We start from the raw sequence: 19,138 nt of genomic DNA on the forward strand, positions 1-19,138 counted from the left end.
TTAATTCTGAATACTGGTCATTGTTTAATGTGTGATTCTCCCTTGGTCTGCCTGCCTTTCTTTATTGTCCCTTTAATTGTAGGACTTGTCAGGGCACTAAATAGAAAAGACACACATGAGATACTTTTCTCCCAAGAGTCCAGGAGGAGGACCTTATGTTTTTTCCAGTTTGTAGGAGTGGCCAAGCCAAGGCAATATCACTGTAAGGAAACCGTAATGAATTACCCCTACCGATATGCCAGAAAATCTGTCCTGGAGTAGAGAACACATTTGTATAGGGGAACCTGCACTATTTTATAAAGGATGCCAATGAAAAGAAAATGGAGTCATCATATTAAGATGTTCTTTACATGTACTTCGTCAAAATACGGATTCATGTTTGAAGAAATAAAATACATTATTTTTTAAAGATTTTATTTATTGATCTTAGAAAGAGAAAGACAGCAGATGTGCAAGCAGGGAGGGAGAAAAGGGGAAGATGAGGGAGAAGAATCTGAGCAGACTCCTCACTCAACAGGGAGCCCAGGGCGGACCCCAATCTCAGGACCCGGAGGTCACGACCTGAAAGAAACCAAGAGTCAAGATGCTTAACCAACTGGCCTACCCAGGACCCCACCATTATGTCTTTCAGTTTTTAGGGTTTCTCTACACTCAGTGAGTGGATACAAAAATGCATCTGAGTTACTATTTGGATAGAAAACCATTTTATATTGGAAATTTTATCTAATATTATTTTTGAATACCAGATTAGTAAATTTAAAAAATCCTTTCATTAGTATAGCTACATTAACATTTTTCTTTTAAGATTTAAAATGTCGATGATGTTTATATTACCTATTAATTATGAGTTGTTGGTCTGAATAATTTGTTTGCACTAAAGTTATCTCCATTCATTATAGTAATTAGTGTCTGCCAGGAAATCTTTTCTGACTTTCATAAATGAAAGTCCTTCAATATTTTCAAATACTTGCATCTGTAATCAAGATGTTATGGCTGTACCGTAGCATAATGTTCTACACATGGAAGGCATTTCATAAATATTTGTTGAATGAAGCTAGCAAATGATCAATCTTCACATTAGAACTATAAAAGTACACAGTAATCATGAATTTTGAAATAGTCATTCCATGCCAAAGAGAGTCACCTCCACTTTGATTTTAGCAGTAGCAAGAATACTTAGCATAGACAATATGTTCCTGATAGATTAATAAATCATACTATAGTATTTTAGGAAAATTATGTTAAAATATTTAGGACTGTAAAATTTATAAATAATAAAAAAGCAAACAACTGTGTTCTTCTATTCACCACCTGACTTAAAAAACAAAACACCACAATATTCATTCCACTCCACCAGTAACACCTGAATGTAGTAATAAGCATTCACATGCTTTTCTTCATATTTACCCTTTATATTTATGTATGTATTACTTAGTAACAGTTTTGTTTTGTGTGTTTTTAAATTTTACATAATGATATACTGTATATATTATTCTACAAGCTTTTTGTATTCAATTGTTTAAGAGTCTAGTCATGTTGCTGTAATAGCTATATGCATTCAGCCCCACTGCTATATGGATCCCTTTAAATATTTGAAAATTGTTTTCCCATAGTGATGGCACCTTCCCATCAGTGGTAGATGCGTTGTCAGTAATCTACATTCTTGTCAGCAACCGAAATTTTCAGATATTTTTTGAATCTTTACCAACCTCATGAGAATAAAATGTTATCTCATGGTTATGATTACTTTACTGATAAACAGTAAAATTGAAGATGTTTTCATATGTATATTGATTTTTTGAGCTGTCATTTCTAGCATCTTCCGCAAATTAGCTGGTTCAATTTTCTTGGTCTGCTTTTCAGTTAGTCTGATTTAAAAGGTCCCTTTGTTATATGTGTTGTGTTGCATTGTATTGCTAATATAATATGCTAATCTGTAACTTTTCTTTTTTTTTTTTTTAAATGGTAGCTTTTGATGAAGTTTCTAATTACAATGTAGCCACATTTATTAGTTTCTTCTCTTATAGTTATGCTTCTTGTATTCAGGAGTTGTAAAGACATTCTATATTTTCTGTGGAGAATGATTTTTAAATTAAATTAAATTTCCCATATGTTATTTTGGCATATTATTTTCACATTTCTCTCCTATATCTATCCTCCTTACTGAATTCTCCTTAGTATTTAATAATTTGTGGATTTTTTTTGCATTTTCTGGCCAACTTATCTTCAGTTCAGTTCTTTCTAATTTTTAAGAGTTTATTTCTTTTTCTTATCATATTGAGCTGGCTAGATCTTCCAATAAAATGCAGAATAATAGACATCTTTGTCTTATTCCTGATTTTGAAGGGAATGTTTCAATGGATTTACCATTATGTACACTGTTAATACTAGAAAACTACAGATGGTCTTTATCAGGTTAAGAGGCTCTTCTTCAACTGAGAGTGTCCTAAAAACACTTGTCTAGATGGTTGTTAAGTTTCATTTTTTTTAATATTATGAAATGTTTTGATGTTTTTTTATTTTATTTTTTAGTGTTCCAAGATTCATTGTTTATGTACCACACCCTGTGCTCCGTACAATATGTGTCCTCCTTAATTAGATGGGTGTTAAGTTTTATCAACTGCTTTTTTCCAATTCTGTTGAAATGATCATGTTTCTCCTTTCTTGAGTTAATGAGGTGAATTATATTGATAATTCTATTAATATTAAATTTTACTTGCATTCCTAAGAGAAACCCAATTTGGCTACTATATATTATTGTTTTTATGAAAAGCTAGATTTGGTTCATCATTTTAAAATCTTTGGCTTTGTTTACATGGGAGAATGATCTTAAATTTTCTTTTTTGTACACTCCTTGTTTGATTTGGCATCCTGGCCTCCACAATTCATTCTACTGACACAGTTCAAAACAAAGCACTATGCCTTCAGATAAAACCCCAACACACTATATATTTAACTTGCTTATTTTACTTCTTTGGCCTCCCCTACCCCCCAACAACAACTCCTAGGAGAATGTGAACTCTTTAAGAAGAGGAATAATTGTGTTTTGCTCAGAGATGTAAACCTACTGCTCAGCAAATGAGTACTCAATAAAATGTTGTTGGATTAATAAAAGGCTTGTAAGTTTAGTTGGGATTTTTCCCATCTATTTTTTACTTTTCTTGACTCATTTGGATAATAGTGAAATGACTATATATATTAATTTACTTAGAACTATTTACTTATTGCATACAATGTGTCATGACTATAAATTCTATATAATTTTTTGAGACTACTATTATTGATTAGTATATGATCAATGTTCATAAATTTTCCATGTGATCTTGACATGAATGTGCATTTTTTCATTGTTGGATACCGGAATCTATTACATAAGGCTTCAAAGTACTTCAATTCTCAATTATTAAGGATTTTAATTTTTTAACTGCCTGTTTGATTAATTACCAAATGGGAAATATGAAAGTCTCCTACATTGATGTTGGATTTGTCAATTTCTCCTTCTAGTTCTGTCAAATTTTGCTATATACTTTTGAATTTATGTATTATCAAATGTATATAATTTTTCAAATGTATCAAATGTATGTAATTATCAAATGTATGTAATTTTTACATTATGTAATTTACCATTATGCAATAAAACACCTTATCTCTAATAAATTTTTTGCTTAAAATTTATTTTATCTAATACTGTATAGCTTAAACAGCTTTTAAATTTTTAAGCTTCATGTGTGCTTGTGTTTTAGGTATATGTCTCACCACCTCAACATCAGGGCCATGTTGAACCCTATTGGAACCTGAGGCCAAATAAAATTATGTACCCCTATATCCATTTATAAAATATCCTCCTGTATTGTGGAGAAAGTTAATAAACACTATATAATCAAAAAGTATAGCTATATATAACTCATCATCTTGACCAATCTGTTTCCAAACCACGGCCAACCTTCATATGAGGCAGACACAGGAGAGCCTTATAGAACTGCTAGGCAGGAGTTGTGGCTGACTGGAAACTGTTCTCATTGCTAAGTAACAAAGAATTATAAAACAACAATTTACTTTTATTTAAATGTTTACACATTTTTCCTCCTAGATTTTAGTATTATTTTGTCTTTTTTAAGTATTATATTAAGATACTCTTTATCTTGATTAGTAAGTTCTTTGGTGCCTTCTTAAAATTTGTGCCTAAGGTACTGTCTCACATTAATGCAGGCTTTGCTCAGACAACAGTACATATTATATTTTTGTGGGTATGACAGCACTTAATTTTAATGGACTAGTTTAACACATTTATATTTGTTATGACTGTTGAGATATTTGGGCTTTATATTTTCTTTTTTTCTGTCAGTCTGGTTTATTTGTTTATTTATTTATTTATGCATTATGTTAGTCATCATAGAGTATGACTTTCTATTTCCTATATATTTTACACTCTTATTTCCCATTTGTTTTTTTTTTTGTCTTATTTTAAGAAAGATGTTTCTTCCTTATTTTCCATATTTTGGGGAAGTTACAAACTATATTTCTTCTCTTTTGCTGTGTTATTCTTAAGTAAAAATGTCGCTTAAGATAAAATTTGAAAATATTCCACAGTCTTCAAGAATAACTTAAGGAATTCTGGGGCACCTGGGTGGCTCAGTCAGTTAAGCAGCTACTTCCTGATTTCAGCTCAGGTCACTATCTCAGGGTCCTACGATCGAGCCCAACCTCATGCTCTGCATCAGGCTCCATTCCTAGCAGGGAGTCTTCTTAAGGATTTTCTCTCACCCTCTCCGTCTGCTTCTACCCTTTTCTCCACTTGTACTCTCTCTCTCTCTCTCTCTAAAATAGATCAATAAATCTTAAAAAAAAAAAAACTAATTCAAAAAAACCTTCGATTTGGTCTATTTAAATGTAACCATTACTGTTTGTCTTAGTGCTACTTTTTCAATAGACTATAATTTTTAAAGCATTTTCAAGTTGAAAGAAAAATTGAGAGACCAATACAGAGTTCCCATATACCTCCTGTCCCTATCTATTTACAGAACCCCCAACTTTCAACATCTGGCATCAGAGTAGAATATTGTTATAAACTGATAAACCTAAATTAACACATTATTATTATTAACCAAAGTGACAGTTTACATTAGGGTTTATGATATGTATGTGGGTCTATTTCTATTCCATTCCACTAATCTATTTGTTTATTGTTGCCAAGACCATATTATTTTAATTACTGTAACTTTTATCTTGAGGTCAGGTAATGTCAGGAGTCCGACTTTGTTTTTGTCTTTCAATATTGTCTCGGCTATTTTGTGTCTTGTATCCCTCACACAAACTTAAGAAATAGCCCATCTCTAAAGTCACGGGAAATGAAAGCAAAAATTAACTATTGGAACTTCACCAAAATAAAAAGCCTTCTGCACAACAAGGGAAACAATCAACAAAACTAAAAGGTAACCCACAGAATGGGAGAAGATATTTGCAAATGACACTATAGATAAAGGGCTCATATCCAAGATCTATACAGAACATCTCAAACTCAATACCAAGAAAAACAAATAATCCAGTCAATAAATGGGCAGAAGACATAACAAATACTTCTCCAAAGAAGACATACAAATGGCTAACAGATACATGAAAAAATGTTCCATGTCACTAGCCATCAGGGAAATACAAATCAAAACCACAATGAGATCCCACCCTATACCAGTTAGAATGGAAAAAAAAAAATTAATAAGATGGGGAAAAACAAAGGTTGGCAAGGATGTGGAGAAAGGGGAATCCTCTTATACTGTTGGTGAGAATTCAAGCTGGTACAGCCACTCTGGAAAACAGTGATAAGGAGGTTCCTTAAGACATTAAAAATAGAGCTACCCTACAACCCAGCAATTTCACTACTGTGAATTTATTCCAAAGATACAGATGTAGTGAAAAGAAGGACCACATGCACCCCAATGTTCATAGCAGCAATGTCCACAAGAGCCAAAATGAGGAAGGAGCTGAGATGTCCTTCAACCAATTAATGTAAAAAGAAGATGTGGTCTATTTATACCATGGAATATTACGCGGCCATCAGAAAGATGAATTCCTACCATTTTCATCACCATGGAGGGAACTGGAGGGGATTATGCTAAGTGAAATAAGTCACGCAGAAAAAGACAATTGCCATATGGTTTCACTCATATGTGGAACATAAGGAATAGTGCAGAGGACCATTGGGGCAGGAAGGGAAAACTGAATGGGAAGAAATAAGAGAGGGAGACAAACCATGAGAGACTCTGGACTTCAGGAAACAAACTGAGGGTTACAGAAGGGAGGGGGTGGGGAGATGGGGTTGTAGCCAGGTGATAGGTTTTAAGGAGGGCACGTGACTCGATGAGCACTGGGTGTTACATGCAACTAATAAATCATTGAACACTTCATCAAAAACTAATGATGTACTATATGTCAGATAATTGAACTTAATTTTAAAAAAAGAAGTAATGTGTTGATATCCACAAAATAACTTTTTTTTTTAAGATTTTATTTATTTTGACAGACGGAAATCACAGGTAGGCAGAGAGGCAGGCAGAGAGAGAGGAAAGGAAGCAGGCTCCCTGCTGAACAGTGAGCCCGATGCGGGGCTTGATCCCAGGACCCCGGGATCATGACCTGAGCCGAAGGCAGAAGCTTTAACCCACTCAGCCACCCAGGTGCCCCATCCACAAAATAACTTTTTGAATTTGATCAGGATTACACTGAAGCTATAGATAAAGGTGGGAAGACCAGACATCTTGACAATATTGAGTCTTCCTGTCTATGAACATGGAATAACTAGTACAAAGATTAAAAATAATAATATCACCGTGTGCCAGATAGGAAATGGAATTTGGGGCCTTGACTCACTAAACGTACATCTAATAGAGATTCTATGATATGAACTATCTGAAGGCTAGTTACATAAAAAATTAATTCATTAGGATTTACAAGATTAGAGTATAAAGTGAAATTCATTTAGAGTAACATCTTTCTGTGAGCAAATAAAAAACATTACTGGGAAAGCTTGATGTATAATGAAAATATGACTTAAGTTAGTCATGATGACTCATACTTTTGGACTTTAGTGCTCTAAAAGAACACACTTTCTAAAATAACAGGAAATATTCATTTACATAATAAGCATTGTAGAGTGTGATGTTGGCACCATTCAAATTATTGAATGGTAGGAAGGCCTTTTATATAAAATGTTTTAAGCTGGATCTGCTATTTATGATACTAACAAAAATGCATACTGATAGCTTGATTGTAGTTAATTCATAAAAGCCATGATTAATGCTATAAAAGGGTCACAAATCAGAGCCAAAGAATAAGAGAAGTATTCATGGTTACTAATAAATTGCTCTGTGAACACTTGGCCACCCTTGCAGGTAATGATGTCACAAAATGATGAAAGAATAGTTAAGTAGCCAACAAAGTACCAGTGCTTGGCGGAGGCACTGATGATTGCATCACTCTTAGCCAAGAGTCCCTGAAAGATGAACATAACTATTTAAAGAAAATGAAAAATCATAAAGATGCAAGTTTCAACTGATAACACACTCCTCAAAGCTAAATTCTACCTACACTTGAATTCTTAGCCCAGGTAAAGAGAAGAGGAGGAGTAATGGGTATACTCTAAGTAACCGTGTTAGATGACATAAATTTTACATACCTAAGATTCCAATCCCTAAGTTGCATTCTGTATCTAAGACCTGAAGCATACTTTTTTATAGTTATAATGGAATTCTTGAGCAGGTAAACCAGAGATACACTATTGAAATAAAGCTAATAGCATAAGTAGTTAGGAAATGATCTTTTTAAAAAAAGTGAGAAGACTAGCAGTGGGGTAGGGGGGCATTTTAGAAATTTATGTACCAAAAGAATGCACGTTGAATAACTCCATGATATGAAATTTTAGAACATGCAAAGCCAATCTATAGTGACAGAAGGAAGAATGGTGGTTTCCCAGGATTGAAGGTTGGGGTGGGGGGAGACACTGACTGCAGAGGAGAATGAGAGAATATTTGGAGAGACAAAAATATTCTGGTCTTGAATATGGAGGTGATCACACAAGAGTATACATTTGTTAATACTCATCAAACTATATCTTTTTAAATGGGTACATTTTATCATACGCAAATCATTTCAGGATAGTTGCTTAAAGAGAACAATCACTAGTTTTACCAGATGTTATCATGGTTCAAATTGAATAAAAGGTACAAGAAATCTCTGTATTGTGTCACACAACTGTATATGAATTTCAATTATCTCAAAATTTTAAAAAATTCACTTAAAATTTAAAATACATGTATAAGTAAGAGTGATTATTTGTTATCCAAAAATTAACCATTGAAAGAGAATATGTGTTTCTTATTAAATGATTCACAAAGAGTTAAATGGCCTGTAATCCTGAATTTTCCTTTGAAACATTCAATTCTGCTTGAAAGTTACTGAACAGTATAATCTTTTGGGATTTGTTTTGCTCTAGATTAATCCTAAAATGGAACTAGTAAACTCTTCACTGTTTCAGTCATTTCTATAGGAGAAATGTCACAAATACTCTAAAATTATTCCCTATTAATGAAATATGCAATTATCACTTATGGTATGTAACATACATTGAACTCAAATCCTTACAACTGCCAATACAACCACCAAAATATGTCAGAGTTCCATACAGTAGTGCTGAGGAGAATCACTGAGCCTCTCCAAGGTAGATGTTTCAGGTTTCACATAATACAATGAAATATTTAAGAATAAAGTCAGTTGGCTTGAAGTTTAACTCAAGATCAGAGATGTCTTCAGTAATAGTTTTTCTTAAGAGTTTGTTTTGTTTGTTTTTAATTTTGTGAGTGGACAAAGGAAATGGGATATACTAATGGAGTTATGAATTAGTCAATCTTGCTATTCCCAGAATAATTAATCATGTATTCTCACTACTAGTGAAAGTCTTAACTTATTAAGACGATGAGGTATTAACATAAGTGAGGTCACCCAAATATAAGGCCACAGATGATAGTGAATATGGTAGCAAACAAAAGAATGATACTGCTCCAAAGAGGGTAATCGTTACCTGGAGTTAGGCTGTCATGGGGAAACAAAGACATAGTGTTGGATTATTTTCTGATTAATAGAAGCCAGAAATGCAGCAGAGGAGGAGGAACAGGAGGAGGAGGAAAAGGGAAAATTCTTTCCAGAAATTAAGTAACAAATTATTTAAACATCATTCCCACCTGTGGACCACCAATTGTGACAATAACTTTATAAACAACTAAATGCTTTACATAGAAAATTCCCTGGAATGGTTAGATGTCAGAACTTGCTTCTGAATCTGCCATTCTACTCCTTTCTCCAACTTCATTCATTTTCACTTCCTCTAAAAACACTTTCTTATAGGACTGCCAATTGACAAGAACTGGCATATTCTCAAGGCTTACGTTTTCATCTGTTTGCCAAATGGTTGTAATATAATTCACAGAAGCCCTGTTTATTGAGTAATATTATTAATGGTTAGCATAATACTGTAAAATTGAAGACATTCTTTTTTGGATTATGTCCAGATCTTTAAAAAGAACACTGATTCCAATAGGAAATGGATGACTTATACTAAAACTTATTATTTTAAAAAGTAGAACAATGTGAAAAGCATTTGAATAAATATATTTTGAAATTATTATAAGATACCTTTTTCAGATATGTAAGTCCCACAAGTATTAAAATACTTTGAATGATAACAATAAGAGAATGGCATATTTTGAATGCCTTATAAAATCATTTCTCATTATCAACACATTATTGAAAATATCATAGCACTGAGAAATCATTCAACAGTCTATTGAATTTGTCCCTTCAGCTACATTTGCCAAACTTTGGTAAGTGAATGATATATATATGTTGCTTTTATATTTATGGCTAAATTCACAAATTATCAAAATATATCAAGGAAGAAAATAACAAAAAAAGTCAACTTTTTACCTTTGTTTCTAAAAGACACGTAATATCTAAATAAGAAGCATTAAAATGTATTCTCAACCTAAATTATAGTTAATTATTTTGCTAGTTCATAATCCAACAGTCACCACCTGAGACCAAGTCTGAAAATCCCAACTTGAATTCTGAAACCAATCATGAGCCTTGATTCATTTAATGGCTCTATTTTTAAGGGGAAGCATGAAATCATCCAAGAATCATAAAATATCAATCACTCAACTGTGAGCAATTAAAGAGAGAGCAAGGGGGGAAAAGGGGAGGGGCTAGCAAAAGGAAAAGGAAGATGTAGGGGTTGAAGAGATGAGAATTAACCAGTCTAAACAAAGCAAGAGAAGCTCGGGAAACAACATATCATCGGAAAGCATTACCCAGTCTTTAATTTGCATATATTACATAAATTCAGATCAAGGTACCTCACTAAATTCATCCCTGAGTGTGTTTTAACTGAGCTCTTGGTGAGTTTGGGGAGGAGGAGTGAGGTTAATAAAAGATATTACTGATTGCAAGGAAAGGGAAATGTCTATTTTAAAGAATCAAAAGGAGAAGATGTTAGGAAAAATAAAATGTCACTTTAACTGTAAAATCAAGAACAAATCAAACTGGCAAAAACTTAAATACACAATTATGGCTGAATAAAGAGTGAATCAATCAAGTTCATTCAATTAATTTCCTTTCTGGGACAATATGATAAGCCATACAATCAAACACACTAAAATCAATGCTTTTTAAAAAGATTTTTTTTTCTCATGATACTCTAATCAAACCAAATTCAAAGCCTCTAGATGTTAGAAATCCAAAAATATGTAAAAGATTCCTTCTTTCAAAGCAATTATCAACCAGTGGTGAAGACTAAACATATAAATTAAAAGATCAACAATATAAAGCAATGATCTGGAGAATAAGTTCAAAGGAACATCTGAATTAGAACATGAAAGTTTTGGCTTAAGCACATAGAAAGAAAGAAAGCTGTAACCAAATCAAAGACTGAGTTGAAAGTGAGGGCCAAGACTACATCCTAAATGTGCTAGAGGAAGTCTGAATTGTAGATAATATTCTTGCTACCAAATGCACTAATGTTGTCACTGGAAACAAATTAGATCAGATTAAGAATCTCAGAAGATAGAAATGGAGTTTCTAAAATCTTGACAGACGGTTTTTAAAAAACAAGATGTTCCATGAGATCTTAAAACAAATGACAGAGAAAAGCAAAGTGACTAATTAAACACACATATGAGGCGAAGTTTAGGAGACAAGTAGGAATCTCTGAGAGTGCTACATTGTGAGGTTAATAAAAGAAATCCCAGATTGCAAGGAAGGAGAAATAAGCATCTTAAAGAATCAAAAGAAGAAGACACTAGAAAAAATATAATAAATGTTACTTTAAATTTAAAATCAAGAACCAATCAAGTTGGGAAAAAATTAAACACACAATTATGGCTAAATAAGAATGAATCAATCAAGTTCATTCATTAATTAGTCCTTACACTATAAAGAATTTTAAATATGTATATGAAAAAATATGTCAATAATTTTTTTCATGGCTCTGATATATTTCTTTGTTTCTATTTGTATTTGTTTTGCTTATGAAGTACCTAGCTTTAGGTTTAGAAATTTTAATCCTTATTTTAATAGATTTATAATTACTTTTATAGTTAAGTCTTTAAGTCACCTGGACTTCTATACATACGATGAAGTAGGGCTTTAACTTTTTTACCCACAAATTGATATCAATTGCCTTAAATATCACTTACCAAAGACTCCATACTATTTATTTTTTATTATTGGTATGATTGTTACTGCTGCTATACTTGCTTTCATATCAGCTGTTACTGATGTTGATGTTGGCTATTTCTATTAATGAATATCTCTCAATTTCTTTTCCATTTACTTCTTTTTCTTAAAGATGTAACTAAGTCTCTACTTCACCCACAAAACATCCCCTGACTATCATTAGACAAACAAAAGTAACATACCTTCTGAATCATTTTACTAGATTTTCAAATAGATAAAGTTACTGATATCAGTAATAAATTCAACTTAATTGCTGCAAATTCTGCATCAAAAGACTCTTCTGCTGCATAGACACTTTGTATAAATACCTTTTAGATGCAGGATTCAGACCCTTATTTTTAGTGCCATTCTATCCAGACACCTTAAAAATTGTTTAATAAAACACAAAAACACTAATAAAACAAAGAAAAGTAAAAGTAAAGTCAAACCTCAAGTTTTAATCTTAGTTTTTACTTTTCTGATAGAGTTTATTTTTAAAAATGACATTTTCATCTTTTTAAAAAAATTTTAATAAGAATGACACTTTATTTTATTTTATTTTTTAAAAGATTTTCTTAATTATTTGACAGAGATCACAAGCAGGCAGAGAGAGGAGGAAGGGAAGCAGGCTTCCAGCTGAGCAGGACCCTGGGATCATGACCTGAGCCGAAGGCAGAGGCTTTAACCCACTGAGCCACCCAGGCACCCCGACATTTTCATCCTTTTGATGGCTTTTTTTTCCTGCCAAAAATTTCCTAAAATAATTGATATTTTGGGCTCATATCAATTTATTTTTATTCAAACCCAGAAGGTAGACCAAAATTAAGTTTAAAAATTTATACTTATGGTGCGTGGTGCAAGAGAATGGTCGAGTTTCATTCTTCTGTTTATAGCTGTCCAATTTTCCTAGCACCATTTATTGAAGAGACTGTTTCTTCTCCATTGGATATTTTTTCCTGCTTTGTCAAAAATTAGTTGACCATAGATATGAGGGTCCATAATCTGGACTCTATTCTGTTCCACTGCTCTATGTGTTTGTTTTTGTGCTAATACAATGCTGTCTTGGTGATCACAGCTCTGTAATATGGCAACATGATGCCCCCAGCTTTGTTCTTCTTTTTCAACATTTCCTTGGTGATTTGGGGTCTATTCTCATTCCATACAAATTTTAGCGTCATTTATTCCAGCTCTTTGAAAAATGCCATTGCTATTTTGATTGGGATGGTATTGGAAGTATAGATTGCTCTGGGTAGTATAAACATTTTAACATTAATTCTTCTGATTCATGAGCATGGAATGTTTTTCCATCTTTTTGTGTCTTCTTTAATTTCTTTCATAAGTGCTCTATGGTTTCTAGAGTATAGATCCTTTACCTCTTTTGTTAGGTTTATTCCTAGGTATCTTATGGCTTTTGTTACTATTGTAAATGGGACAGTTTTCTTAAAGAATGAAATGAAACTGGGCCACTCTCTGACATCATACAGAAAGATAAACTCTAAATAGATGAAAGACCTTGATGTGAGACAGGAATCCATCAAAATCCTAGAGAAGAATATAGGCAGTAACCTCTTCAATATCATTCACAGCAACTTCTTTCAAGACACATCTCCAAAGGTAAGAGAAACAAAAGCAAAAATTAACTTTTGGGACTTCACCAAAATAAAAAGCTTCCTCACAGCAAAGGAAACAATCAACAAAACAAAGAGACAATCCATGGAATGTTAGAAGATATTTGCAAATGAAACTACAGATAAAGGGCTGGTATCCAAGACCTATAAAGAACTTCTCAAAATCAACACCTAAACAACAAATAATCAAGTTGAAAAAATGGGCAGAAGACATGAACAGACACTTCTCCAAAGAAGACAAAAAAAAAAAAAAAATTGGCTAACAGACACATGAAAAAATGTTCAACATCAGTAACTATCAGGGAAATTCAAATCAAAACCACACTGAGATACCACCTTACACCAGTTAGAGTGGAAAAAATTGACAAGGCAAGAAACAAGAAATGTTGGCGAGGTTGTAGAGAAAGGGGAACCCTCTTACACTCTTGGTGGGAATGCAAGTTGGTATAGACACTCTGGAAAATAGTGTGGAGGTTCCTCAAAAAGTTAAAAATAGAGCTACCCTATAACCCAGCAATTGCACTACAGGGTATTTACCAAATATACAGACGTAGTGAAAAGAAGGATCACATACACCCCAATGTTCATAGCAGCAATGTGGACAATAGCCAAACTGTGGAAGGAGCCAAAATGATCTTCAACAGACGAATAGATAAAGAAGATGTGGTTCATACATACAATGGAATATTACTCAGCCATCAGAAAGGATGAATACCCAACATTTTCATCACCATGGATGGAACTGGAGGAGATTATGCTAAGTGAAATAAGTCAAGCGGAGAAAGACAATTATCATATTGTTTCACTTATTTGTGGAATAAAAGGAATAGCGTGGAGGATATTAGGAGAAGGAAGGGAAAAATGAAGGGGGGTGGAAATCAGAGGATGAGATAACCATGAAAGACTATGGAATCCAGGAAGCAAACTGAGGGTTTTAGAGGGGAGGAGGTGGGAGGATGGGTTAGCCCAGTGATGGGTATTAAGGAGGGCATGTATTGCATGGGGCACTGAGTATTATAAGCAAGCCATGAATCATTACATTAAAAAGTAATGATGTACTGTATAGTGACTAACGTATGATAATAAATTTTTTTAAAATTTATATTCACCAATTCATCATCCCTTTCCCATTTCCACTTTTTAAAAAATATGTATCCATGTATCAAACAGAGAACTCACGTGAAGTCCTTGGGTGAAGCTTTCTAGAGAGCAGAGGCACTGATAGGGCCGGCTTGTTGTGTCACACTGATCAGCATGACCATAGCACTGACATCTGTGAACAGGAACATCAGACAATTCCTAAGCCAACTCAACTCACTATGAATATATTTAAGGACCTGTGAATATATCCACTGTGTGGATCCAACAAGGAAGTCAAATATGTTAATCAACACAAAATTCAGTTTCTCTTTTATCATATAGATGTTCATGAAGGTTGTTGACTAATCCTAAAGTATTGGATAAAGTGTTATCAATATCCAAACCATATTGTTCTGAGAAAGTAATTTTTAAGACTCCCTAGGAAAAGAGTTGAGGGTTGTTTCCACCTACGACAGTACATAGCAAACTTGCCAAGGCATTTACTGAAACTGTTAAAGACAGAATTGGAACTAGAAAGTTTAAAATCGACTGCAGGATAAAATTAACATATTTCAATTATTTGCTTTTTCCCCCCAAAGTTAGATGGTGAATATTTAATAGTACTATTATTTATCTTATAGTATTACTAAACAAACAATACTTATAGTTTGGTATTTTGGTCTGTTTCTGAAGATGTACTTTATTTACAGTGCACATCACTCTTCTAGCACAATTTGATTCTAACTATAACCTGTATGTGCCATTTCCATACCAGTGAATATCTCCAGTTATCCGTGTTTTGATATATTGTGAGCCATGTTCTCAAATATAGTCAGATGTTTATAAATTATTTAGGAAATATTAGTTTTTCTTCCTAGGAAGACAAATATTCCCCATAAACTTGTGAACTATAAACTCAGAGAGATCAAGCCCTGTACTTACAAAGTGGCTGGCAATAGAGTTGTAACTTGAAATCTAGCTCCTGCTCTCTGATTTCAAGAACACTTGAAAATTATATTCCAGAAAAAAACTAGCAAAATATTTGGTAAATTATTTCTAAGCCCGATTCAGTGTATCAGACCTTCTAAACACAATTTTAGCTTTTGAAAATTGCTTCCATAACCGTGTGGTCTTACATACAGAAAAGAACTACATACAAATCTTTCCAAAAAATCTTAGAGTAGGAAACCATTTCAAAATGTGAAGTTTGTAATTTGGCTTGATCTAAATCTTAATGTATTTTTAAATAAGTATGACAAAAATCTAGTTGAAAACAAAACTCATAGAGAAAAGGACCCTGCCATCAAAGTATTGTAATTAACATTACCTCCCAGTGATGGTGATTTCATTGACTGCATAGTATCTGTGTCTGAGGCTGATCGGAGTCTCAGTTGTATAGTACTGTCCATGAAAATGAAGTCTTATTTGTGTGGCTTTTACAAACTCTTGAAGAGATGGGGTATTATAAAAGTCATTGTAGCCAGGTCGATGATTTGGTCCAGGTGATAGAATGCTAAATGTGATGTTACCATGGGAATATGGAGTAAAACTGTTGGTGAAAAAAATTTGAAGCCATTAAAAGCTATTCATATTTTTAACAAAACATCATAACTTTGAGACATTACTACACAATATTTGTAACAGCTTAAATTCTTCATTCTGGGAAACATACATATCTCAGATATTTCATGTGCAAATATAAAAGCATCACAGAAAAACATAGTAAAACATTTTCTAGAGGGTATAATAAAATTCTATTAATATAGATAACTTGCTAAAACAATTGAAAAATCAGATTATAAAGTCCAAATGAGACTATAAACAAAAGATACTGTCAAGTTTTTTAAGAGAACCCAATTTTTTAATTAAGATTTTATTTATTTATTTTAGAGAGAGAGAGAATAAGGGAGCAGGGAGAGGAGCAAACAGCTAGGCAGAGGGAGCAGGAAAGAATTCCAAGCAGACTCCATGCTGAGTGCAAAGCCCGATATGGGGCTTAATCTTACAACCCTGAGCTCATGACCTGAGCTGAAACCAAGAGTTTGAAACCAAACTCTTGGTTTCAGCTCAGGTCATGAGCTGTTGTTCAACCGACGAAGCCACCCCGGCCCTCCCATGAGAATTTCAATGCAGTTTAAAACTCAAGTTGGGGGGACTCTTCAAAGAATCTGCCTCAAGAAGGTTAGGGGTGGAGAGAAGTCTCTACCAGCCTCATGAGTTAGTCTACCTTTGCTTCTTATTAACCCAGTAGTCTATTACAATGAACTCCTTCAAATATAATTATTTGTTAAATATTCATACGTGGAAAGCTGAAGACAGTTGACAGAATCAGGGTTTTCCAATTTTCCGTTATTTTCCATGCCAAAATCTCTGCAATTTCTAGCAAAAAATTGCCAGTCCTCCCAATCTAGGTTGTCTTCCTTCTTCCTCTGAATCCTTACTGCTGTTGGTTGTGGACTAAGGAATTGAATGATAATATAAAACACCTGAAATGGATAAGTTAATCATTGTCTTTAAGTTTTAAATTTGACCCATCAGTATAAATCAAACGAGAGAATTGTTAGTTTCAAAAATAATAGCTTACTTCCTCATAAGGATAATTATCAAATATTTATTGAACAGCCAGAGACTTCATAGCCTTCTAGTAAAAGGAACACAATCTATAATTGCATCCTTTCCCAAGGATTCTATAAATTAAGTGCAAATTAATATTAAGTTTGATAGAAAGACATGGAAAAACAACCTTACTTACATGAGATAATTGTTTTATAAGTTCTTTTTAAGTAATTACGTAGAATAAGCACCTCATAGATATAAATACAATAAATATAAATAAGTAAAAAATAAATATAAAAATATAATAAAATATAAATAAAAAGAATTATTTTCAGTATTTCATATGATTTCATAAAATATCTAAAAAGTAGGCCCTACATATTTTCTTTCAGATATTTTTATTTTATACATTATTATATACTACTTTAGTGAAGGAATGCTTAATTGCCTGATTCACCTTGTAATAGATTGAATTGCATCTCCAAATAGATACGTTCAAGAACTAACTCCTGGTACCTGTGAATGTGACCTTGAGAAATAGGGTATTTGAAGATGTAATTAACTTAAGGACCTGAAGATGAAATCATCCTGGATGAAGCCTGGGCCTTACAACAGAAGAAGAAGAAAAAACTGACACACAGAGAGAAACAAGGAGGAAGGCCCGTGCAAACAGAGGCAGAGATGAGAGTGATGTGGCCATAAGCCAAGAAACACCAGGAGTCACCAGACCCTGGAAGAAGCAAGGAAGGATTCTGCACTAGAGTCTCTGGAGGGAGAGTAGCCCTGCCGATACTTTCATTTTGTACTTCTGATCTTCAGAACTGTGAGTGAATAAATTTCTGTTGTTTTAAGCCATTAATTTAGGATGACTGGTTGTGGCCATTACAGGGAATTAATATACCCCATTATTTCAAATTACCTGATACTGTCCATTTTCCAAATCTATCGAAATAGTCACTCCTTGATGAAGCTGGGTAATATTTGTAAACACTTGTGAAACCCACGAAGTAACAATATCATTATCATTGACAAAAGAAAGAGGATGGGCTTCAGGATTGAGCCGTAACACCCTATCAGTGGTTGTCTCTTCTGCGTCGTTGGGAATGCAGTACCGCTGTCCCAAAGGATGGACCCTAGGGTGGCTGCCTGGGCAGCGGCAATGGGACTGGATATGCAATCTGAGCAGATCTCCAGAAAAAACTTCCAGAATCTCCCTGTGGGTGTAAGAAGCAGACTGTAAGGACAAATAGCTCAGCAGTAATAGAACTTCCAAGGGTTGTTACACATGAATATCACTATTTTAATGCTTTGATTACTACCCATTTAATTTTAATTGTTTTCTAAACAGAACATAAGATCAAATTCATTCCTGGCCAAACAAACATACTCATAAAATGGATATTAGAAACAGTAAATTCTTTTTTTTTTTAAAGATTTTATTTATTTATTTAACAAAGAGAGAGCACAAGCAAGCAGAGCAGCAGGCAGAGGGAGAGAGAGAAGCAGGCTCTCCACTGAGCAGGAAGCCCGATGTGGGGCTCAATCCCAAGACCCCGGAACCATGGCATGAGCAGAAGGCAGCTGCTTAACCAACTGAGCCACACAGGTGCCCCAGAAACAGTAAATTCTTAAGTGTTAACTTTTTACATTGAGAAGCATAGGTAAGTCCTGGTCTGATTATTGAGACATTTATTTAAGTATCATCGTATTTTATTGCGCCTATTTGTGATGGGGGAAAAAAAAAGGTAACATTCATTTAGGTTGTTAAACTGACTTACCCCAAAAATGAATGATAATATATTAAAAATCCTAAGGGTTATAGATACTGTTTCCAATTCATCCATGGGAAAGAAATAAGAAAGCAAGTATCATTTTGTCTGCTGCTGTTTTAAGTAAAGGGACTGAGGCCAAGACCATTTGTCAGTGGTTTCCTGTGACTCATCAGTACAGATTTTGGCACCCTAAAGTGCTTCAATGGCTTTGGATCACCTGGCAGCTGCCAACAGTCAAAGAATAATGCCAATTCCAGGCAGACATATTTAATTTTTCCATTAAGGGCAATATAGCTGTTCTAGGTCAGAATTAGTTATTCTATTTATAGGCATTCTTTCCCATAA

General features: G+C 33.6%; 1 protein-coding gene across 1 annotated transcript in view; it reads right to left on the minus strand.

The window, feature by feature from the left end:
- The window catches only part of USH2A (usherin), a 704,505-nt gene that overhangs the window by 614,290 nt on the left and 71,077 nt on the right, over positions 1–19,138 (minus strand). Inside the window, exons 5-8 of the mRNA XM_059145262.1 lie at positions 17,941–18,235; positions 16,767–16,951; positions 15,793–16,014; positions 14,565–14,658 (exon numbers count right to left, since the gene is read on the minus strand). Coding sequence (XP_059001245.1) covers positions 14,565–14,658; positions 15,793–16,014; positions 16,767–16,951; positions 17,941–18,235 — 796 coding nt within the window. The remainder of the gene's footprint in view (positions 1–14,564; positions 14,659–15,792; positions 16,015–16,766; positions 16,952–17,940; positions 18,236–19,138) is intronic.

The sequence above is a fragment of the Mustela lutreola genome, chromosome 14, assembly GCF_030435805.1.
Source record: "Mustela lutreola isolate mMusLut2 chromosome 14, mMusLut2.pri, whole genome shotgun sequence".
Lineage (NCBI taxonomy): Eukaryota > Metazoa > Chordata > Mammalia > Carnivora > Mustelidae > Mustela > Mustela lutreola.